This window comes from Octodon degus, unplaced genomic scaffold (assembly GCF_000260255.1).
Source record: "Octodon degus isolate 3935 unplaced genomic scaffold, OctDeg1.0 scaffold00061, whole genome shotgun sequence".
NCBI lineage: Eukaryota > Metazoa > Chordata > Mammalia > Rodentia > Octodontidae > Octodon > Octodon degus.
The window spans coordinates 4,005,552-4,031,306 of NW_004524637.1; the positions used below are offsets into that span (position 1 = coordinate 4,005,552).

General features: G+C 37.9%; 1 protein-coding gene across 6 annotated transcripts in view; it reads left to right on the forward strand.

Moving 5' to 3' along the window:
* The window catches only part of Senp6 (SUMO1/sentrin specific peptidase 6), a 97,594-nt gene extending 72,535 nt beyond the window's left edge, over positions 1-25,059 (forward strand). For all 6 annotated transcript variants that reach the window (XM_023718677.1, XM_023718678.1, XM_023718673.1 and 3 more), the window contains 8 exons: positions 877-996; positions 3,101-3,193; positions 11,490-11,902; positions 18,994-19,097; positions 20,956-21,044; positions 21,802-21,870; positions 21,977-22,127; positions 23,048-25,059. In XM_023718677.1, the coding sequence (XP_023574445.1) occupies positions 877-996; positions 3,101-3,193; positions 11,490-11,902; positions 18,994-19,097; positions 20,956-21,044; positions 21,802-21,870; positions 21,977-22,127; positions 23,048-23,260 (1,252 nt within the window). In that variant the 3' untranslated portion in view covers positions 23,261-25,059. The remainder of the gene's footprint in view (positions 1-876; positions 997-3,100; positions 3,194-11,489; positions 11,903-18,993; positions 19,098-20,955; positions 21,045-21,801; positions 21,871-21,976; positions 22,128-23,047) is intronic.
* The last annotated feature ends 696 nt before the right edge of the window (positions 25,060-25,755 follow it).

Below are 25,755 nucleotides of genomic sequence, written 5' to 3' on the forward strand. Positions count from 1 at the left end.
ATTACATAATTTCAGTCTTAATCTTTGCTAATCTTCCATGTCTGTAAGTCACTATTTTGCTCAGTTTTTACATTCGTTTTGTTTTTTAGCATGTATATCTATACCTGAAGTCATGCATTTTGCATTAGTTTTTCCAGTGATAGTGAAACAGTATGTACCTTTCACTGTATGCTAGAGATTTCATTACTTGCTTTTCCTCATTATGTTTTCAGGAAGCTACTCGATTAGTTATAAGACAAATTATACCAAAACAAATAATATAGAAGGCATGAATTTATATACAGTTTAGTTAGGTTTTAAAATCACAATTATTGGGGCTAGGGAGATGGCTCAGTGAATAAGTGCTTCCCTGGAAAGCACAAGGGCCTGAGTTCAATTCCTGGTTCTGCAAATAAATAAAATCACAATTATTGTTTTATTGAAATTATACCTATATTTATTCAGATATACTCTTAAAAGTAGCTATTGTAATTTGGGTTCCAAAAGTATTTTAGTTTCTCTTTTTTATAATTACCCCTGGATGTAAGGCCCGCTCTCTATATGCTCTGCTCCTTCTTTTTTGGCGGAACCAGGGATTAACTCAGGCCCTTGCGCTTACCAGGGAAGCACTTATTCTACTGAGCCATCTCCCCGGCCCCTACATACTCTCTTCTTCGTGTATGATTGTAGAAATCAACAATTATTCAGACAGTGTCCTGGGCTGAAGATAATCTGGTAATTACCATTATAAAAAAATGAAATAAATTTCATCAATAACTTCTTTCATTTGTAAAGAATAGAGGTTAATAGCAGCAGAATATTTTATCACTGCTGAACAGTTTAATATAAAGTGAACTATTATAACCATTATATTGGAATTATTTTTGCTTAAAATAGATATTTGGTGCTTGAAAAACTGAAGAAAGAAGATGCTGACAGAATTCATATATTCAGTTCTTTTTTCTACAAACGTCTTAATCAGAGAGAAAGGAAAAATCCTGAAACAACTAATCTGTCGTAAGTCAGACCTAGAAAATATTTTAACAGATATAGTAACCCATTCAAGATTAATTTAGTTCATGTCCGCATCTTGTACAGAAATTAACCACTAGGAAAAATGTATGAAATATGTTAATTATTGAAACTGTCCTACCAATTTGGTTTGAAACTGTCTCATTGCTATTTGTTTCTCAATAAAATTATGGGGAAAAAAAGATTAATTTAGTAAAACAATCACTTAACAGTCATCCTTCACTATCCATGGGCAATAGGTTCATTTCTCTTCTAAACACACATAGATACCCAGATTTGGAGATGCTCAATTCCTAGATATAAGATGGCATAACCTATGCATACCTTTATATACCTTAAGTCATCTCTACTTAGAAAGAGTACAAAGGGGGTCAGAGAAATAGCTCAGCATCATAAACATCTGCCTGGCAAATATAAGGTCCTGAGTTTGATTCCCAGTACCAAAAAAAAAGTGTCTTTTGTGCCCAGCGTGGTGGCATACACCTGTAATACCAGCATTTGGGAGGCTTAGGTAGGAGGGAGAATCTTTCCAAGTTCGAGACCAGCCTGGGCTACAAAGAGAGCTCAAGACCAACCTGAGCTACATAGTGAGACCCTATGTCAAAAAGACCAAAAAAAAGGGGCTGGAGAGATGGCTCAGTGGTCTAAAGCACCTACTTGAAACAAGCTTGGCAAAGCACAGGGACCGCGGTTCAGTGGTTATTTTTCAGAATCATGAATAAAAAAAAAAAAAAAAAAAAAAAAAATGATGATGTACATACTGTTAAATAATTGTTTTTTTGTGTGTGAGTTCTTCAAGAGTGATAACAGGGCTGGCCAGATAGCTCAGTGGAATAAAACACCTGCTTAGGCAGGAGCAGGGACCAGGCAGGGTTTGATTCCTGGTGTGCCCTGCCAGCCCCGTCCCTGGGGCCCAGTTGAGATGGCAATTGAAACTGGGCCTGGTGGCGGGTACCTGTAATCCCAGTACTTGGGAGGCTGAAAATGGGAGGATCAGTATGAGTCCAATGTGTGTAGTGAGACCCTGTAGACCCTGTCCTAAATACAGAACATAAATAAATAAGTAAATAAATATAAAAGCCAGGATGGGACCATAGCAAATTAATGAGGTTAGTTTTCATTTTTCATAGATTAATGTTCTATTGTCTTAAAATAGTCTTCACTATTTTAGGATATAATTAAAGAAATACTGCATTTATATGAGGCACCTTCATTTAGTTCTATTTCTTTTTGGATAAATTAGTATAATTCATAATATTTGAATACCTCCAGAATACCTGGAATGTGTTCCAGTAATGACATTTTTTTTTTTTAAAGAAATTACTTAGAGTGGGCCAAGGATATAGATCAGCAGGTATGAGTGCCTGCCTGACAAGTGCAAGGTCTTGAGTTCAATCTCCAGTGCAAAAAAGAAAAGAAATTACTTAAGAGGAACCTACCTGTGAATATGTACTTTCAACAAGCTTTTTTGAATGCTGCTTCCCATATGAGTTAAGGGAATGTCATGTAGAGCCTCTCCATGCAGTGAGAGTCTAGCTCTGACATTTGCTGGTGATTGGTCAAAATATGCACAATAGTTGGTATATTTGCTTATGACTGCCATTAAATGTCTTGAGTTGCCATGCATGGTATATTTTTTATTTCATCAGCTTCTGACTTTTTGAGTTGTTGATGGTCATTGATTTTCGACCAGTGCTCATAATTACACTGTTTCACCTACCGTCACATTGGTTTTTTCCTGATCTCTTTAGCTAGCATAAGTCTGATACTCTCTCAGTATATTGCTAGTACAAGTTCTGCATTAATTTAGAAAAAAAGAGAGAGAGAGAGAGCGAAGTCCTAACAAGCAAACCCCTGGAATCCTTAGGCAGTGTAGTAGGAATTAAATATCTTCCCTCCAGATTCACCGGTGGGCATTTCTGTGCTTTCCTAGTGTCATCTAAAATTCTGTGGGGTTTTCCACCTTGTCAAGCCATCTAGTATAGCCCTTTGACCTTCTGCATCTGAATCTTCAGGTTGTAAGTCACTACATGCATGCTTAAACAATGAAGACATTTCAGAAGCTTATAATGTATCTCTTTCTTAACAGAATACAACAAAAACGACACGGGAGAGTAAAAACATGGACCCGGCATGTAGATATTTTTGAGAAGGATTTTATTTTTGTACCCCTTAATGAAGCGTGAGTAAGAATGTAAATGTGATGAGTTTTTTTAAAAATGTGTTCATGAGATGAAACATTCACTTTAAAATATCTTTTTGAAATTTCTATATGTAATGAATTTATGAAAATTAATAGTTTCCTGATGAATCATAGGGTTCTTAACTTTGCAAATAGATAATCAAATACCTTTCTAATTGCATTTTTTTTAGGTCAGTGTGGAATAAAATCATTAATGGGGAACAGGCACAAGCCTATCATCCCAGCTACTCAGAAGGCTGAGGCAGAAAGATTGCAAGTTCCTGAGTTCCTGTGTGTGTGTGTGTCTTGGGGGCCTCAAACAAGACAACAGAGCGATGCCAGTGGTTTAGAGAATGTTCTGTAGGAAACTTTACTTTGCTCAAAAATAAGATTTAGTAACATAGATAATTTTGATTGATTCCTTTCTATTGTTGTTTCTTGAAACAAAGTCTCATTATTTAAGCCAAGCTGGCCTTGAATTTGTGACCACCCTCTTGCCTCAGCCTCATGGGTGCTGGGACTATAGGCATGTGCCACCATGCCCAGCTGAATATTTAGTTTAAAACATTCTTTTTGCATTTTACCAAAACAAGAAAAATGTGGTGGGATTTGTGCTATTTGCTGAAATTGAAAGCTATCCTGCCTACTTAAAAGCTATTTTCTAAGTAAATGCAGATGCTTAAATACATTTTATTACTCCCTACTAGGACTGCAGATACTGATGTGTGTAGGATGGAATTACACGGTTAAGTCCTGAAAGCTCTTTGTATTTTAGTTTTTCATTTTCCCATACCCTCCAACCAAAGACTACTGAGAGCACACATACAGCTGGACAATGCGGGCTTACTACTTTCATCAAGAAACACCACACACGTAGGCAGCTGTTGCAGTCTGAGTAAAAGGGTGATTTAGGGGAGAGTCTGTGGTTGCAGTGATCTACTTGGGTAAAGAAGTAGCATTCAGGCAGTGGGCAGGAGAACCACAAGTTTAAACCAAGCCTGGAGAACTTAACTAGACCCTGCTGTACCAGCATGGTAGTGCATGCCTGTAGTCCCAGCACCTGGAGGCTTAGGCAGGAGGCTCGCTGTGAGTTCGTGATGTTACATAGAGGTACCGAGTCCACCTGATGAGTGTGGTCATGTCAGTCGTTGACAAGTGGGGCTTAGAGGCGTGGGTGAGCCCTCACAGGATCAGCTGGAGAGCCTCGTTATGAGTTCCTGGGATACTGAAGTTCAAGTCTGCACTGTATGGCGAAAACCCTATGTCAAAAGACACACACACACACACACACACACACACACACAAAGCCTTGTCTGCAAGTAAAAAATTGAAATGTAGCTCAGTGGGAAGGCCCTGGGTTTAATCCCTATGGGTGCCTCGTAGCATTCATTTGTTTAGCAAAAGGGGGATATTCAGTATTTTGTGGGTTGCATTATAGTTTACCATCCTTTACTTAGATAAATTACAAAATGGATTTACTTTGTCTCATTTTTATCATGATTGTAATAACTTTGAGACTCATATTCTATGCTAGCAAGTTTAACAAGCCTTGTTGTGCCAGGCTACCTTTTTGGGAAGTGAGGGAGGAGGACGCTATAGTGCAGCCTGGCCTTAAAGTCACTGTGTGTTGCAGGCTGGCCACAAACTCACAGCAGTCTTCCTGTCCAAGCCTCCTCATGGTGGGCTTATAGGTGTGCACTCCTATGCCTGGCAAGGCACCTGTAGAATGAGCTTCCCCTGCCCTGTGAAACAAATTCATAGTGTAATGTAGTCAGATACTTTATTTAAAATTAGTCAGGCCGGGGAGATAGCTCAGCAGTCTAACCACCTGACTGGCAAGCTCAAGAAGCCAGGTTCAATCCCCAGCACTGTGTGCTGTGGTGGCCCTGCACTGGTGGCCACCAAAGTTGGGCATCGTGGCACTCGCCTATAATCCCACCACTGCGGAGGCTGAGACAGGAGGATCACTGTGAGTCTGAGCTGCATAGTGAGACCTTGTACCAAATAAATAAATAAATAAATAAATAAATAAATAAATAAATCTTTTTTTAAAAAGTACAAAAATCCTAATAATAATAATATAATAAAATCTGTCTTAGTAATGTAATGCCTGTAGTCCCAGCTCCTGGCAGGGATTAGACAGAAAGATATCTATAGCCCAGGATTCCAAAAGCCATCTTGGTCATCAGCATGGTGAGATTTTGTACAAAAGAAAAAACAAAATAATATTTAGGGGTTAAGGATGTAGCACAGTGGTAGAGCACTTACATATTAGCATGCACAAGGCCTTCTTGGGTTCCAGCCCTAGCACTCCAAAAAGTAAAGAAATAAAAATCATAAGACTTTGTGTTTTTCACTTAGTCCAGTCAAAGATAAGTAACCTAGGTCAAAACAGAAGCACTAGCCATAAAGCATAAAATTTCCAAGGTATATTTTTAAATCATAATATCACAAAATTTAAAGCTGAAGTGTAATTTCTTCATCCTCCTAAAAATAAGGTTTCCTGAAACGTATTTCTTATGTAGAGTAACACATGAGGGCCAGCCAGATAGCCCAGCGGATTAAAACACCTGCTTAGGCAGGCACAGCAACTGGGGTTCGATCCCCGACATGCCATACCGGCCCAGCCCCTGGGCCCGCTGAGATGGCAATTGAAACTGGGCATGGTGGTGCACACCTGTAATCCCAGTGCTTGGGAGGCTGAAAACAGGAGGACCACTACGAGTCCTGTATAGCAGAGACCCTGTGCCAAATGCATTGAAAAATACGTAAACATATGAGCTGCCTAACAAGTGAAAGAGAGGAAAGCTGTTTGATGAGGAGAGTTATAGAAATTCCTAACAAATGTAATTTGAGGTACTAACAATTTAGGTATAGAGGCACGTCTTTTAGTGGCTGTACATGTTGAGAGAAGCAATCAGTGATGTTCGTTTTCTTGGTGGGAGGTGAAGAAAGAATAGTAATGAGAGTCCAAGAAAAGATCTGCGATGGGGCTGGTGAGATGGCTCAGTGGTCTAAAGCACCTACTTAGAACAAGCTTAGCAAAGCACAGGGACCCGGTTCAATCCCCCAGCACCACATGCCAGCCAGCCCCGCCCCCTGGTGGGCTGAGCTGGCCACACACACATATAAATAAATAAATAAAATTTAAAAAAAAAAAAAGAGAAAAAAAAAAAAGAAAAGATCTGCGAAAGAGTACACCAGTAGTTGAGAAGTTAGTCAATAAGTCATGAAGTCTTGGTTTGCTTTTTGAAAAGGTCAAGTCAGAAATAATAATATGTGCAAATTCGACTGGACAGGCTGCTACGTATTATTTTATTTTCTGAGGATACTGATTTTTAATTTAGATTTATAAAGTGTTTATTAGAAACTATTACCGTACTTGCCAAGAAGCACATATTTGATATTTGGATATAATACAGTATAAGTGGTATTGCCTACGTTAGAATCTTCTATTGCTGACTTAAGGTAGCTGCTATCAAAATGGTTCATAAAAGATAAAACTCTTATTCTTTAACAGTGAAAGTGATCATCTGATTTAGCTTTCCGTTTTAGACCAGGAAAAAAAATAGGATTTTTCCTGCTTTTTTATATGAGGCAGCAAAAATTTTATAGCTTATCCATATTGGCATTTTTAAGAAAGTTTAAAGCTGGTTGTGGTGGGGCGTCAAGGTAATCCTAGCGCTGTAGCATGCTGAGTCAGGGAGGATCACAAACTCTAGCCCAGCCTGGAGAATTCAGTGAGACCCTGTTGCAAAGCTCAAAAAAGCAATGAGAATATAGTTCAGGTCCAAAACTCAATTCCCAGTACTACCCACTGCTCCCCAAAGGGAATTTTAAAAATGTACTGAGGCACCTGCAAGTGGAGAATCACTGTATTATGCTATATTTTATCAGTTCTTAAAATAATCATTCCATGTTTCTAAATTCAGATGTGACTTTGCTGTGTGTCAAAGTTGATGAAATTAGGAAATTGGTGTGTTCTTCCTGCTACCCCAGCCTGACCTAAGTCCATTGTATATGGAGAATTAGTAATTAAGAGCAAGAATGAAGCATCATCTGTCAGTATGTTTTTTTCTTTTAGCAGTTATTTGTTGAACCTACCACATGACGGATACTGTGCTTGGCTAATAAACTGACAGTCATAGCCTGTCTACTGTGTCTTTCATATAACTGTGCCTAGTAAATAATAGATCCTCAAAAGTTTGTTAGTTCAAATAAGTTTTAGTTAACTTAGTGCAGCTTCTTACCTGTGGCCCATACTCTTTATGTTGAAAGCTGTATATTTGGTATGTTTTTAATAGAACAGTGTCTTTCCTAAATAAAAAATTTAAAATACAGTGAGTAAAGACCAAAAAAAGTAAGCAGAGGTGTATGAAGTCAATAAGGTATGAGTTATGAAGGTATTAAGGATGGTACAAAAGTAAAGGAGGTGACTTGATTTTTATAAAAATTGTCAGGGAAAACATTTAGGTCACATTAAAGACATAAAAAGGCAGTCTAGCATTCCCAAGAGCTGGAGATAGGAGACTTGTGTTTGAACATGTATGAGAACTCAAGATAGGAAAAACCTTGATAATATGGGGATTGGGGGGGAGACAGGAGAGAGGCTTGAGACAAATGGGTGGAGACTAGATAGCTTAGAACTGGCAGAACCTAATTAATAATTCTAAGAGAAATAGGAATGATTCAGTTTTTATATTTTTTCTAACAGTAATTTTTTATTTAGACCAATATATGACATTAACCTAGTACTAGCCCAGAATCTAAAACATTTTGGGTAATGTGTATATACTAATTAATTTTCCCCTGCCCTAACCTCCTATTTCCCACAAGTTACAAACATGAATGAATTCATTTCTTGCCTTTTGAAAACAGCTTTTTAAAAATGTCATGTCTGAACTAGGTGTGCTAGTGCACACCTATAATCCCAGCACTCTGGAGGCTTAGGCAGGATTGCTACAAGCTCAAAGGCAGCCTAAATTACACAGTGTAACCTTGTTTCAAATGAGGAAAAAAAGTCATATAATGTTTAAATAATTGTTTGATTTTGTTGATGTCGACTTCCAAGGTTTATTCTGAGCATTGCATGACGTTTAACTTAGTGACTATGTGCCAATTAGGTTTCATCTGTTTACTAATGGTAATTAAGTATATTAGCCACGGAGATTTTTTTTTTTTTTATTTTGTTTTTGTTTTTTTTGTGGGGGGCACTGGGGATCAAACTCAGGACCTTGCATTGCCAGGCAAGCTCTTCAGCTGCTGAGCTATATCCCCTACCCAGTATATTAGCTGTATATTACTTCATAATGAATTATCACAAACTTAGTTATTTAAAACAACACCCACTTACAGATCAGAAGTCTGAGCAGGGTATGATTGGATTCTCTGCTCAGGATTCAGTAGTAAAATAAACGTGTTGGCTAGCTGCATTTTCACTTACAGTTATTTTCAAGCCTATTCAAATTGTTAGCAGAAGTCATTGCTTTGTAGAACTTAGGGCTGCATTTTCTTGGTGGTTGTCAGTTCCTATCGGTCACCCAGATACTAGCCATGTGGCTCTATCACAGTACACAGTATTCCAGTATTGAAGTTTGCCTCTTCAGTATCATCCGACAAGTCTCTGCGCTTAGAGATAGTTTCTTCCTCCCTTTTCTCCATCTTACCCGTATGCCCTATTGCTGAGCTACCATCCCCAGCCATTCCTTTTTTCTTTTTTTTTATGCTTTTGCATAAAAAATGTTGCAGCATCCAACATTCCATGTTGAATGTTTTGCTACTTTCTTTCCCCTCCTGCAGATCTTCCATCTCCAAATGTCCTGTCCATCCTTCAGAGAATTGCCTGTTGGATTTATTGGTCCTTTGTAACTTTTTTAGTTTCAATTTTATTAATTTCCAGTATATCTTTGCTTTCATTCGTTTCAGATTTGAATCTTGTCTTTTTCCCTTTAGGGCATTGAGGTGCATCACTTTGGTTATTTGTTTGGGAGTACTCTGTTCTTTTTTTTTTTTTTTTTCTTGTATTTGGAACAGGGTCTACAGGGTCTCTCTACATAGATCAGACTCGTGATTCTCCTCTTTTCAGCCTCTCAAGTGCTGGGATTACAGGCATGCACCACCATGCCTAGCCACTATGTTTTTACTTTTTTATTTGTTTGTTTGTTTTATTTATGGTACCGGGGATAGAACTCACAACCTTGCACTTCCAGGCAAGGGTTTATGCTGCTGAGCTATCTCCCAGTCCTGCTCTGTTCTTTTTATATTTGCATTTATAGCTATAGCTTTCCCTGTTAGAGCTCCTGTCCCATAGGACTTGGTTGTTGTGTTTCCATTGTCATTTGCTTCTAGGAACTGCTCTTTCTGATTACTTCTGTGATCCCATCTCCATGTGCTTATGTAGTTTCTGTGATCTCTTCTGTTATTTATTTCTAGTTTCATTTTGCTATGATTTGGTGGTATATAGAAATTCTTTTGTACTTAAGAATGCTACATGATCTATTTTGAAAAAGTCCTATATGCTGTTGCAAAATGTCTATTCTGTTATTATTATCAAACACTGTATATTTACCATTAGTCCCATTTGTTCACTGGTATGCTTTAACTCTTATCATTTCCTTGTTGATATTTTTGTCTGATTGGCCTGTCTAATTGGGAGAGTGAGGTATTGAAGTACCCTGCTAAAAATGTATTGGTGTTTGTCCTTTTATGTCCCAGTAGTTTTGCTTTCATCAGTTGAGTATGCTAACATTAGGTACATTCAGTACTTTTCCTGTTGAATTGCTCCCTGTACCAGTATGCAGTGGCCAGCCCTATGTTTTGTCTTTTTTCAACAACTTTTGCTTGAAGTCTGTTTTGTCTGAAAATTAGATAGCTACTTGTCTGTGTCTGTCTAGGATTCCCTTAAGTAATTTCTGCAGTGCTACATTGTTATGGCTTCTGTTTAGGTGTCTCCCTAAAGCCTTGTGAAGTTACAGGTGGCTTTTTTAAAAGTGGCTGGATCTAGAGTGTTATACTGGAATTGATTTAGAATCTAAGGCGCTAGGGTTAAGGAATTGAGTGTTGCCTGCCTTAAGTAGCCTGGGTAAGATAAAGGACGCAGAAAGACGCTGTTAAGATCCCCTGCTTGCTTGCTTTTGTCTTCTGTTCACCATGAACTGGTTCTCCTCTAGGAAGCCCACCTGATAAGCTACACTGCCTTGGAGCCAGCCGGTAATGGACTGAAGCTTTTGTAAACTGTGAGCTAGTTGAATAAACCTTTCTTCCTTTAACTTCAGGCATCAGGTATTTTGTCAGCCATTAGAAAAGTAACAGACTGTGATCATGTCCTTTGGGTTTTTATCATGGAAAGTATTACCTTTCTAGATTTTTGAAGACTAGTTTCTTAGCATATAAAGTCTTGGTTGACAACTGTTTTGTTTTAGGGCCTGGGAAATTTAAAGTTTATGCTGAGAAATCCAGTTATTGTGATAGACTTGCTTTGATGGGTTACTTGCTATTTTTTAACAGCTTTTAGTTTGTTGAATTTATGGAGTTTTGATTATGATGTGTCTTAGCAATCTTCTTTACTGGTTTTGGCTCTTCAGGGTTTTATGAGCCTCTTATTCTTGGATAGTGGATGGGTGGGTAGGGGGTACCAGGAATTGAACTCAGGACCAGGACCTCAGGCTTCTCAGGCAGGTGCTGCACCACTGAGCTATATTCCCAACCCCAGATATTGAATTATTTGCCTAGATTTGGAAAGTTTTTTTCTGGTCTGATTTCAGTGAATGCATTAACCTCCTCCCAAAATGGCTCCTGATTAAATGCTTCCAGATATGGCAGGCACTGTAGCAGGCTGCTTCTGTCTCTTCTGCAGGAGCCAGGATTGTTCTAGACCACTTCCTTTCTCTTCTTTTCCTGTTTCTCTGATTTCTAGATTTTCTGTCAGCTCCTTTTGATTTCTGCAGCTTTTCCTTTTCGCTAAATTGTTTTATAGGTGTCTGAATTGCAGGTTCTGGAAATAGAATAAAAATAGTCATTAAAGTAAAAATAGTAACAAAAATAAGGTTAGCAGATTTATTTTCAAAGTGAGCGAAGGCAATATAATTTTAATGAAAAAAACATTTTAAAATAAGTACTGTATTGTTATTCAGTGATCATACAAAGAAGTTAGAAGAATTAAAATTTATTTGACAATTGAAGACAGATTGTTGTTAGTAAATTTGTTCACAAAAGCTTTGGAGAAAACATTTTGATAATTATTGCTAGTTACAATCACCTTTTCTGATATATTTAGGATTTTGTTTGTTTGTTACAGTGCACACTGGTTTTTGGCTGTTGTTTGTTTCCCTGGTTTAGAAAAACCAAAGTATGAACCTAACCCTCATTACCATGAAAATGCAGTCGTACAAAAAAATTCAGCTGTGGAAGACAGTTGTAGTTCTTCTGCCAGTGAAACGGACAGTTGTGCACAGAACTCTTCTGCCAAGCCTGTCATTAAGAAGGTGCTAACCAAAAAGCACTGCCTAGCTGTAACCGATTCAAGCGGTGGACAGGAAGAAAGCAGCCCTTGTGGTCGGAGAAACATATGCAGTATAAAAAAAATGAATGACATTGCAAATGAAAATGGAGAGTCAAATAAAGGAGAATCTTCATGCCAGAAAGTTGTTGATAGGACTGAACGTGAGAATGGCCTCCAGGATGAATGTTTCAATTCTGTGCATCACCCAGGTATGTACTATGTTTTGAAGGAAAAGAAGAATTCAGAATTAGGACCTTTAAAGATGATGTGGTTTTTGTTTTAAGGTTGAGTTTATTGAGGTGTAATTCATTTACAGTAACATTCAGTCATGGGTATAGCTTGTGTTGTGATTGTTCACAGTCATGTAATGAATACTGAAACAAGAATTTTCAAACCTTTCTATCACTCCTAGAAAGCTTCTTTGACCCTCTTACAGTTAGTCTTTTTCCCTTATCCCTAGAAATGAAAATTTGAAACTAGTACAGGTTGAACATTCCTACTCTGAAATCTGAAATGCTTCAAAATCTGAAACTTGTTCAGCTACCAACATTACACTGTCAGTAGAAAACTCCACACCTGACTTCATGTGACACATTCCAATCAAAATGCAGACACACTCAAAATGTAAATTACCTTCAGGCTGTGGATATGAGATGCATGTGAAACAGATGAATTTTTACTTAGACTTAGGTCCCAGCCCTAAGATACTCATTATGTATATTCATACATTTCAAAATCTGAAAACCAATGGGTGTAATCATTTTGAATAAAGGATAGTCAACTCTGTACATGGCATGGTCTTAGATCCATAAAGCAAATAAATTACGATCTTCTCTGAGTACAGACTGGTAAAGTCAGTACAAGTGGCCAGAAGCAGAAGTTAACCCTTTCTTCTCTAAGCAGAAAGCTGTCCTTCACTCTTCTCAGTGCAGTGAGAGACACAACCCTTAAGTGTCTTTTTCTGATTCTCCTTCATCTCTAATAAATGATTTTCCAAGGAAAATAGTCAGTTTCCTATTTCTAGCTACTGTTACAGAAATAGAAATTTCTTTTAAGATTCCTAACTTTGATAGTCAGTGGTACAATTTTTTTCTCAAAACCATAAATAAAATAGCTTACTCCATACTCTGATTTGAGCATCCCGTAATGTGTCACGACATGACAAGAGTCTCCATAAATATGTGCAAAGTTGCAGGGAGCATTGTCTTTTCCAGTGCTTGGATTGAGCCTTGGGCTGTGTCACTAGTGAACTACATTCTCAGCTCCAAAATACATACAAGTATTATGTGTCATTTAAAAGAAAATACTTTCAATCGCTTTTTGACCTTTTGGCTAAGATCAATTGTGAAAAAATAAGTTTGCTTCTTAAAACTGGCATATGCAGACTTAATAAGCACTTACCACATTATCTTTATGTATGTGCTGCCAAAGAAAGTGCAACACATTTTCTTTGGATGAGAAGAGTTAGTATAGACCACAGAAGAAATTACGTGGAGGGCCAAGGAAATACTCAGCAGCATAGAGCACCTGGCTGGCAAGTGCAAGGTCCTGAGTTCAGTCCCCGGTACCAAACCAAACAAAACAAAGAAAAAATTACATGGATTTAGAAAGAACCTATTGAAGATTGTGAATACTGAATATATTTTGGTGCTACTCCCAGCTTACATGATTTTAATGAGTCAGAAAGCTGTTATGCTGTTATAATTTTTATTTGTTAGTCATACTAAGTTGCATAAAGGTATAATTAGCCCTAGTGTAATGATCCTTAGAAAGATGAGATGGTAAAGTGAAGTTTTAGCAGATATCGTAGAAAATTTTCATCAAAGGCCACACAGATAAATACTTTTCTAGCTCATTTTCCAGTCTGTTTCATTAGATAAGAAATAGAATACAGGCATGTAAAGTAGGTAATCAGTCATGTATTCATCTATAATTTTTTTCAGTAGTTGAGTAGGGAAAAATCTAATCATTTGTATAAAATCTCCAGAAAAATAAAATCTATAGAGTAGATCAGTGACTGCTTAGGTCTTCTGGGGGCGGGAATTTGGGGAGAAATAAAGGGTGTAAAGTTTATTTTTAAGGGCTGACGAGATAGCTTAGGACACTAAGCACCTGCTTAGGCTAGTGCAGGGACCAGGGTTCGATTCCCAGCACCACAAGCCGTGCTGGCCCTGCCTCTGGGCACACTGAGACTACGTGGTGGTGCATGCCTGTAATTCCACAGCTGGGGAGGCTAAAACAGAATCGCTATGAGTCCAAGCTGCGTAGTGAAACCCTGTACCAAATATATAAATTAGAAAAAACAGGGATTAGGCCGGGGAGATGGCTCAGTGGAATAAGTGCTTCCCTGGCAAGTGCAAGGGCCTGAGTTCAATTCCTGGTTCTGCCCAAAAAAAACCCAGGGATTGAAACCCAGTCCCTGCACTTGCCTGAGCAGGCACTTAGTCTGCTGAGCTATCTCGCCAGCCCTAAAAGTTCATTACTTTCAGAGTTTACAAATAGACTGTGGGAGTGAGTGTGATGGCACATGCTTGTAATCCCAGCATTTGGGAGGCTGAGGCAGGAGGATTGCTACAACTCTAGGCCAGCCTGGATTACAAAGTGAGTTCAAGTCCAGTCTGAACTGCATAGTGAAACCCAAGCTCAAAAAGACAAAAGGCCGGAGATAGCTTAGTGGTGCAGCATCGGGCTAGCAAGCAGGAGATCCTGACTTTGATTCTTAGTACACTCCCCCAAAATAAAATAGATTGTGGGATCTGGGTGTGGTGGTTCACCCTGGAGTTGCAGCACGTGGGAGGCTAAGGAAGGAGGATCGGGGCAAGTGTGGGGCCAGCCTGGGCTATGTAGTGATTTCAGGCTAATCTGAACCAAGTAGTGAGACCATGTCTCTAAAAAATAAAATGGATTGTAGAGGCTGAAGAGTGGTAAAGCACTCTCACAGCATGTGGGAGGCTCTAGACTCCCTTGTCCATCCTGTAAAGGAAAATGGTTGCAGTGATCATTGTAAACACATGTAGATGAACATACAGTTGTCTCTTATAGGGTTGGTTTTAGATTCCCCTCACATACCAAAATCTGTGGGTGCTCATGGTCCATATAAAAACTGGCATAACACTTGGATAAAAGCTGTGTACATCCTCCCATATACCAAAGCATCTGTGGATTACTTTTATTTATTACCTGATACAATATAAATGCTGTGTGTAGTTGTGATATGGGGTAATCGCAGAAGTCTATACGTGCAGCGCAGTTCTTCAGATATTTTCTTGAATCTGTGGGCACAGAATTGATAGGTACAAGAGGCTGACTCATGAAAACCACCCTGCTGTGCACTGTGTGAGTAAGTGCTGTGTGCCTTGTGTGTCAGCACTGCTGCTAGCAGAACAGGTCGCAAGGTGCAGTTTAGTGGCAGAGAGCATGGCCCTGGGTTTGATTTCAGCATCCAAAAGAAAAGAAGCTGTCTTGAATTAATGTTCTTAAACCCTTTCATATGAATTCAGATAAGAAATCAAGTGTCTGACCTAAAGCAATGGGACAAAGTTTTGGGCTTTCTGTACAGAAGTTCTAGCTATAACTAGTGTCCTCTTATGCAAATTATTGTTCAGGTTAACTAAATAGCTTATTAAATTTAAGGAAAAGTCTCAACTAGTGAAAATCAAAGTAAGGAATATAACTTGTTTTATATGTAGTTTATCTTTCTAATACGTTTATCCCATTTATTAATCTTTTTATTATAGTTTGTACGTTTTTGTTTTTAGTGTGTCTTGACACACTATTTTCTCATTGCTGTGTCAAAGTAGGCAACAGTGACAAGTTAAGGGAGGAGAGATGTATTTTAGCTTGGTTACACAAGCTTCAGTCCTCCGTCAGCTGGCTCCCAGTCAGGGTGGTGCTGCAGCTCATGGCACGGCAGGTAGAAGGCAGCAGCAAGCCTCCTTCCAGGCAGCCACTTGGGTAGTGCCGTTCACACCCAAGATGGGCTTTCCCACTAGCAACACCCAGAAGCTTGCTAAGCCAGTCAGTGGACTAATGTAGTAACCATACACCCTCAATGCGTCTTCACATACTGTAGATCCAGCCATCTCCAAAAAGCCCCACCTGTGGAAACTGAGACTTTGGGGGACCATCTAGATAGATGCCATGTCAGTGTGGTTTCCTGAAGCAAACACTTTACACAGCACCATTCTTATGTGTGGAATGGTGTGGATACCTTTCTGTTCTCCCAGTGATAGTAGGCATTCCTGTCCAGTAAGGTGGATCTGAGCACTTTTCTGTGAGCCGCCTTTACTAGATGTTTGCAGGGATCATGGACCCAAACTATCTTCACTGAGGGACTAGGGAGAGAGCTCGGCGGGACAGGTCCCTGCCTGGCAAGGGCCTGTGTTCAGACCCTCCTACCTTTAATATGTGTATGTATCTCTCTCTCTCTCTCTCTCTCTCTCTCTCTCTCTCTCTCTCTCTCTCTCTCTTCACCGAGAATGTGCTTCGGCACGTGCTTTCGCCACCTCAGAAGCTCGCTGGGCAGGCCAGTCCTGCGTGTGATGATGATGTTAGGGTTAGGGCGAGAGCGGGGGTGATTTTTGTGATGCGATTAATAGCTCTGGAATTAACTTGTTTGGTCTGGTAATTAACAGGATTGAAGTATGTATTTTAAGCACTTTTAGCATGCTATCAAATGCTTACAATTTGACAAACATTTTAATGAGACAAGTGCCCAAACTGAACCCACTTATTGTAAAGTGCCAACACTGCAATTAAGTTTGAATACTGAGGTTGTAATTTTTAAAGACAATTCATGTATTAAGATCTTTGAAAGAAAAGTAACATGTACAATAAGTTGCCCCATTGCTATAATAGGAAATAGATACAGTAATATCCCAGAGATTAGTTTCTAAGGTCATCTATAAGAAAGTAATAACATGGCATCACCACTCTTGCTTGGCTTATCTTGGTTTGTTTGTTTCCCCTGTTGGACACCTTAGGAAATGATGTACTTGCTAGGGTGTGTAAAAAAAAAAAAAAAATGTGCCTTTTTAGACTTCAGAATCACAGCATCTTCAGAGCTTCTCACTCCATGAGAAACTGAAGAACTGACACTGAAAGAACAAATGGTTAAGTTGTCCCTTCTCCATTTACTCCAGGCCATTTGTTCAGGAAAATCATGAAAATTGACTATCCTTTAAATTGTTGTTCTCTTGATTTTGAAGTGCACAGATAGTTTAGTTGGTGCAAGATAGACAGTTGCATAACTACTGTCTGCACATAGGAGTAATTTACTGGGGCTGGGTCAACAGCTCAGTGGTCTAAGCACCTGCTTGGCAAATGCAAGTACCTGGGTTCGATCCCAGGTACTTGCATTACTGGCCACCAAAATCTGTACACATGCTGTACTGGCCACCAAAATCGGTCATGGTGGTGCCTGCCTGTAATGCCAGCACTGGGGAAGCTGAGAAAGGAGGATCACTATGAGTCCAAGCTGCATAGTGAAACTCTGTACCAGATAAATAAAATTTAGATGCCTAGACTTTAAAACCATAAAAGTACAGGTTTTTGTAAAAAATTGAAGTTATTATTTGTATTAAAAGATTTACCATTAAGCTTGATTAGTTATTTTACTTATTATTTTATTTTTTTTTAGTACAGGGTTTATAGGGTCTCGCTACACAGATCGGATTCATAGTAATCCTCCTGGGGTTTTTAAAATTTTATTTATTTATGTATTTATTTATTTATTTTAATGTATGTAGTACAGGCTACTATACAGGGTCTTACTACACAGATCTGGAGTCACAGTGATCCTCCTGTCTTTCAGCCTCCCAAGTGCTGGCATTACAGGCACATTATAGGCACATCACCATGCCCAGTCTCAGTTGCTATCTCAGCAAACCCCGGGGGCGGGGCTGGCACAACTTGCCAGGGATCAAACCCCGGTCCCTGCATCTGCCTAAGCAGGTGCTTTAATGATTAGTTATCTTAAGTAGTATGTTTTTTATACCAGCAATTTGGATTTGGATATATGAACTTTTTCCTGGGGTGTGCTTTTTCTCATCACTTTTGTGGGATTTTTTTATTATACAAAATTATCCATTATTTCCTTATCTTTAATCCCTTTTACCCTTTATGATTCTTCATATTTTCACAATTTTAAGGTTGTACCTTATTTCATATAGTACCTTTATACTAATATTCTTAACCATGTATAACTTCATAATTAATACCAAAATAAATCTACCTAAAATACCTAAAAAACACATGTTTTAAGATTTTGAAATGGTGGGGCTAGGGAGGTAGCTGGGCGGCATAAGTGCCCACCTGGTAAGCGCAAGGTCCCGAGTTCGATCCCAGGCACTGCATGCCAGAACCAGGCTGGGTGGCACAACCTGCAATCCAAGTACTAGGGATGCCAAGACAGGAAGGTCACTATAAGAAGTGCAAAGTGTGTAGTGAGACCCTATATCAAAAAAATAAATAAATAAATTGAAATTGTAAGCTTTGTCTTAAACATTATGGATATATTTGATGTGTCATGGCTTTGTTGTTTTACATTTCCTTAAAAATATATATATAATAAGCTTCTTTAAGCAAAAGAATTGATTTTTAGCCATTTAGATGAAGTCTTTAAATAGGTGTTTAAAACTATGTACCTCAACCTTTTCCTATAAATTACTTTTACATGCTCAGCAACTGTAAGTGCCATGTGTGCTTTTATGTAATTGAAAAGTCTGTGAATATAACCAAGTGTAAAAGACCTAGGGGAACTCAACTATAAATACCATTGGTGATTTTATAGTGATACTAATACAATGCTTATCACTGCTGCATTTTTCTTTTAATTACCCAAAAGCCAAGTTATTTTATTTTTAATTTCTTTTACCCTTTATGATTCACCACATTTTCATAATTTTAAAGTTAGGCCTTATTTCATATTCTATAATTTACTGCTTGTATTATTGCTAAGCACTTATATTATCTTCAGACTGTTCCAGCTTTCTTTGAATTAGATACCTGGCATACCTAGCAACAAATACTCACCTACCTATATATACATGTAGTTAGATATACATACATTTAATCATATAACCTTATAACTTGGTTTCTTTGTTTTAATGAACTTCAGGGCTTCCGTTTAATTATGTAACTGATATGTCAAACTAGGTTCTTATTTAAAAATTATTTTATATCTGTAGAATTACATGCTAAATTTTGTAGTCTTAACTATATCAATAATTGCTAGCATGAATTTCAGTATTATATCCTTAGGCATGACCTTTTTATTATATAAAGCTTCTTATTGGTACAGATGGTTTAAGCAATATCAGAATGAACTATAGTGATGACTCAGCCGAAGGTAGTAAAATGCTTGAAGATGAATTCATCGACTTCTCAGAAGACCAAGATAACCAGGTAAAACCTATGGCTGTATAAAAGTTTGGGTTTTTGTTTTAAGTTTTTCCTTATAGAATCTTGTGAGTAATTCCTTCAAACACTTAACCATACTTTCAAAGCGCCAATTCAGTTTTTAGGTTGTAATTTCCATGGATAAATGTGTTTGTATTCTTACCACTTTCATTGGTGAGATGGGGCTGAACTCTCATCACTACCTCAGAGAGTATTAATATACAGCTACCGTTAGCCACCAGCATGCCGCCTCTTCTGATTTTAAAGCATTTATAGGCCATACGTGATTTTTAGTCTTACCTGAAATACTCAAGAGGAGAATGTTTAAATACCCCGTTACCTAGGACATGATTAAACAAAAGTGTGGGTTTTTTGGCAGGAGCAGATGTAATTTCTTAAGTCTTACTTACCCTGGTAAATATTTTGAACACCAGTCTATTTTTGAACATGTTTTATAACTTACGTTAAAGAGATCTTCACAGTTCATGAACTTGATTCTTTCCATGATTCTGGTGCAAACTGAGTCAACAAGAACTGAATCAAATTCAGAGGGTTAAGTTCAGCGTTGACCTTAAGGGGAAGTTTGATCAGTTCTCATCTAGTTTGTTTTGCAACCAGAATCATAGAATGGAACTAGTGAGCCGAGGTATCACTGTATATTAAGAGAAAAACTGGTAAGAATCTCTCTGCATATCACTTCTTTAGTGTTATGACCTCTTTCTAGTTGTTTAAAAAGATGGAAGATGGCTTTATACTATACCACCTTTTTGTTGCTGCTTAAGCCTTTTTTTTTTTTTTTTTTTTTTTTTTGTGATTCCCTTGGTGTACTTCCTGTAACTATAAAATACAGGGTCTTTTTTTCCTCCAACGTACACATATTGAGCATCACTAATCTGAAAAGCAAAAAGACACTGAAGGAGTTTCAGATTTCAGGTTTTCAGATCAGGAATGCTTTATCCCCTAGATAAATATTCTGAAACACTTTTGGGTCTAAGCATTTCAAGTCAGGGATACTCAAGCTGAGCATTCTGCATCATTAAGGAGGCTAAGGTAGGAAGATTGCTATGAGTCCAGAGCCAGCCTAAACTAGTGTGAGACTGTCTCAAAAAGGGAAGAGGGGATACTCAGCCTGATATTAAGGGAGGGTATTCACAGTTTTAAATGGTTACTTATTCTTAAGCTTTTTTGGTTATAGCAGTTGCCTGTTATATTTACTATACTAGTTAATCTGATTGTTCGTACTATTGATTATATTCTACTAATAAAGTTTCAGAAAGTTTTCTTGTATTACCAAGACAATCTTCAGAATAAAACATTCTTGGGGCCGGGGAGATGGCTCAGTGGAATAAGCGCTTCCCTGGCAAGCACAAGGGCCTGAGTTCAATCCCTGGTTCCGCAATAAATAAATAAAACATTCTTAAGCTGTCTTCTCTCAAGTAAATATATGGTTTTGTCAAGAAGTATTTCCAAATACCCTGGTATGCAAAAAACTACTCATGGAAAAGAATAATAAATATGCTATTAGTGTCTTACTGTGGAAGAGCTGTCTAAGCCAACAAGATAAATTTTTATAGAAATGAACTAAAATCAGTAATAGTATTTGACAGAATTAGTCATAGTCTTTAAAGGTTTTTTTCTAGATTTTGTGACTAGGTAAAATAATCTTTAGTAAATTTATGAATTTTTAGTTTTTAAAATGCCAGTATTTTAACAATAGATAGTTGGGGTCTAATAACATGCTACCTTTTCTGTTTCGGTCTGTAGAGATTATTTTTTCATGTTATAAGGATTTTTGTCAGTAGTGCTATTTTAAGTATTAATTATTTAAGAGGTGTAAATACCAACAGTGGGCTGTCTGTTATAGGATGACAGCAGTGACGATGGGTCCCTTGCTGAGGAGAACTGCAGCTCAGAAATAGGACAGTGGCATTTAAGGCCTACTGTCTGTAAACAGTAAGTATGGACTGTGTCCCTTGCACATTATATGGTAGAGTTTTATTTAAATACATTCATAGAAAGCACGACCAGGCAGTTTTTATCTAAGCATAATTCTCAAATGTTGTCAGGTCCCATGAGGAAAAAGCAAAGCAGATATCCAGGGTTCAAGCAGAGAAGAATGGCTGATCATTAGCCCTCCTTTGCCAGTTTTCCCATCCGCTGCATCCATAGGTGTACACTTAGTAGTGAGCCCAGTTCTCTTTTTATACAGTGTTTGGAGCAGAAAACAATGATACATCAAATAATGCCATGAGGTTTGAGTTGATGCTGGCTGCATACCTACCTTATGAGGGCTGCTTTACACATGGGAACCCCAAATGAAAGTACGTCAGGGTTAGTGTTCAGAAGAACACATGTATTTTAATGTCTGTCTGGAGACTCCAAACGCAGATGATGAAGTATTACCTATTTCTGGATTTGGTCTCTTTGACTATGTTGTAGGGAATGTTGGCAGAGATGCTATTAAGTGGCAAACTTCATTTTGCCAAATAGAGAGGCAGACTTCATTTATAAATGAAAACAGAGAGTTACTATAATTATGAGATGTGCTCCAGGCCTGGGGCCATACCTCAGCGGTACAGTGTGTACAACCCTGGCTTCGGTCATTAGCACAGGAATGGGGAGGATGCTCCAAATCCCAAAAATGTAAACCAAACATTTCAGGACTTTTGACATTGCAGGTATTCAACTTTTGGTCATTTCTGTCCCACAGACCATGTATTCTACTTATGGACTCACTCAGAGGCCCCTCTCGCTCAAATGTTGTAAAAATTCTAAGAGAGTAAGTTCAGAATTATACCTCACATTTTGTTTCATATTATGGTGGACATGAGGCCCTTTGTGTATTTTCACATACCTGTATTCTTATTATGTATTCATTCTCGCAGGTATTTAGAAGTGGAATGGGAAGTTAAAAAAGGAAGCAAAAGAAGTTTTTCCAAAGATGTTATGAAAGGCTCCAATCCAAAAGTACCACAGCAGAACAACTTCAGTGATTGTGGCGTATATGTATTGCAGTATGTGGAGAGCTTTTTTGAGGTGAGTTTCAGTTTGTTAACTCGGACGTAATGAAAAACAAAATAGCATCTTTGACATTTTGTATATGAACACAATGGGCAACAACTTAATAATTATTCTACATTACAGATCTCAGATCTCTCTTGTGATTCAGACTACTGAATCATAACCTCTTTTATACTTTTTTGTTTTTTCTTGAGCAAAAACATCCAAATTAGAGAACCTTTGGCACAAAAAATATTTATATACTGGTCACCAGATCCAAATTTATTGACCTTATTCCATCACTAATTGCTAGTCTTTTATATTTGTTGAAACAAGGTCTTGCCGGGTCAGAGAGATGGCTCAGTAGAATAAAAGGGCCTCAGTTCAATCCCTGGTTCTACCAAAAAAAGAAAGAAACAAGGTCTTGCTATTTGATTCAGGCTTCCCTTAAACACTGTGTAGCCCAGCCTGGCTTTGAACTTGTAGCAGTTCTCCTCCCGCAGCCTCCTAAGTACTGAAATTATAGGTCTGCACTAGCACTCTTGGCTTCTGGTCTGTTTTATTTATTTATTTATTTTTTATTTTTTGTTTTTGGCGGAACCGGGGATTGAACTCAGGCCCTTGCGCTTGCCAGGGAAGCGCTTATTCCACTGAGCCATCTCCCCGGCCCCTCTGGTCTGTTTTAGAATGTAAGGTACATAAACAGAAGCCACCCTACACCTTCAGTGCCTACCGCAGTGCTTGGCATGTGACAGTAAATCGATACATGCTGATATTTTCATTTTTAACTAGATGTTTGTTTGAAATGAAAATGTAGTTTGTACAGGTTTTTTTTTTTTTTTGTGGTTACCGGGGATTGAACTCAGGACCCTGCGCTTGCCAGGCACTTATTCTGCTGAGCTATCTCCCCAGCCCATGTTACAGTTTTAATAGGCATATAATCCTTTTATTTTCAGAATCCAATACTGAATTTTGAATTACCTATGAATTTGATGAACTGGTTTCCACCTCCACGAATGAGAACAAAAAGAGAAGAAATCCGAAACATAATTCTGAAGCTGCAAGAAGATCAGAGCAAACAGAGAAAGCCGCAGAAGGAAGTGTCCTCCACAGAAGTGTCTCTAGAGGAAGGGACGGAACAGGATCATGTCGGCAGTGTCTCAGCCTGACCAGAGTCTGAGTCCAGTCTTGGGGACTAAGTGACTTTCGACTGTGGGTATAGACAGTGAAGAACTGGAGTGCTCCCTACTCGGTGATTGGGAAATGTTAATGCTTGTAAAAATGTCATATAATTAATTTCCAAAGGAGTATGTATTAAGTAAAAGTCTGTAAATAATGTTAATGAGGCCAATTTTTCCAGCATTTATAATTATTTTTTTCACTTGTTAGGAAGCATTTGTTATTTTCTGTTAATAGTACTTAAAACTGCAACTTCTAAACACAAAATAAAAAAATATTTATAGGAGGAAATTATTAATTTGATATTCTTTAGTGAACTTGTATAATTCCTCAAGTGGGTGTGGTCTGTTCCCTCAGAATATTCGAGTATCTGTGATAATCTTTCGACCTTTGACGACTGTTCTAAAATAGCTCTGTGGGAAGCTAAGCGTAAATGTAAGGCGTTTTGAACTAAGATGGCATCTTTTGCTTGCATCACAGAAGAGCTTCGATTCATGGGCCCTCCTGTGTTAAGAGACAGATAATTGTTTTTTGTTTTTTTTTTTCTTTTCCTTTTTTTTTTTTTTTTGTACCGGGGATCAAACTAAGGACCTTGAGATTACAGGCAGGAGCTTAAGCTGCTGAGCTATCTCTCTGCCCCCTTAAGTATTAACAACTCGAAGAAAGCTACAAAATAGCAACATCACTCGCACACATTCTTGTCAGATGTCTAAAGACATCAGACTTAGGTTAACACTAATCTTGATAACTGCAGCTTGAATTTCAGATAGCATGCTGCAACCTGTATGATAATTATTTCTCATTTGTTTTGCTTTTTTGAGACAGGGTCTCACTGTGCAGCTCAGGCTGGCCTTGAGCTCACCTTGTACACCAGGCTGGTCTGGGACTTGCAAAGATCCTTCTGCTTCAGCCTCAGCCGTGCTGGGTTACAGGTGTGTGCCACCATGACCAGCCAATAAATTACTTTTCATTTGTCTAAACACAGGAATTTAGTAAGAGTCTATTACTTAATAATAGTTTATTATATTTAAAAGTATCATGTTTTGAGTTTTCCGGTGTAAAACAAGCAAAAGTTACTGTCTTTAAGTACATAATGCACAAAAAGTCTTCTACTTTGAATTTCCTTTTAAAAACTAAGCTGTGGAGCTAGGGTTACAGTTCAGTGATGGTATATATACTTAGCACCTAGGTTTATTTAATCTAGTACCCAAAAAATAAAAATACTAAAATATTTAGGCTTTGACACATTGACAACAGATGTAGAAACCTTGCATAAACCTGTCAGAATTACTAATTTTAGTGGTGGTACAGTTTTCTTTACAGTTAATTTTGAGACTTGAAATACTTAAAGTCATTTTTTATTTAGTGAATTTTTAATTGCACAACAAATAATGGAGTAAAAGAGCCATTTTTATCATCGTAATTATTTCTAATTTGGCCACCTGTTACCTTGTGCCCACACATGTTGGCTGTTTCCTTGCATCTAATAAAATCCACTGGGGTTGATGGCTGTGGTATATCAAAAGAGTTCCGTTAGGACACAGTAAATGAGATGTTAAAATGAAAGCATAGGTGTCGCTGTTAGTGACAGCAGTTTGGTGTTTCTTTGTTACATTGAACTATCTTAACAGTTTTTCATTTCTGAGTTTTTCTTGTTACAATGCCTTGGAGTTACTGGGTAAGATAATTAGCTCATATGAAAAAAGAAGAGCTTAAGTTTACCATTAACGTAAAAGTCTTTTGGGTTAGAAAAAATATTTAAAACTAATGTTATAAGCGAAATTGATATTTTTTTAAATAAACCACTTTTTACTAGAACTTGATGTATGAAAAAAGTCATTTTAAAGGCCAGACGTGATGACGCACACCTGTAACCCCAGCTGCTCAGGAGGGTGATCCTGGGAGTTCAGGGTCAGCCTGGGCATGATAGCCGGATTTTGTCTCTAAAAACAAAAGACTACTCTAAAACTCTTTTAATTTGTAATGCTTACTGATTTGGTCTTAGATAATTTTTAATAATTAAAATTATAGCAATCCTTGGTCCAATTTTCATCAATACTTATTACATAAAAATCTATATAGATAGATGTATTTCTAGTTTCTAGAGGTAGAGCATTTAGTGAGTTGATGGTATTTGGCCCACCCTATGTGAATTTTATTTTTAAATGTTATGCTAATAACTTCGCAGTATATGTCTTTGAAGGCTCTCAGGTTATGCTACAAAACTAGACTTGAGAATCTTTAGTATGTATGCATTCACTTGATGCTTGTGTACTCTTCTATATGTTGTTTTCAGTGGATATCTTTAAACTATGTGATTAGCAGTTAGACGTGAACAGAACTTTGAGGGCTAAAGGTTTGTTACTTGACACTGGAACTGCATGACGGGTATCTGGTGTCTTAACTAATTAGATAGACTTGTTGTATTGGTTTTCTTGTTGGATAGAATAACAGTTAATCGTTTTTAGCAGAGTTTTAGATTACC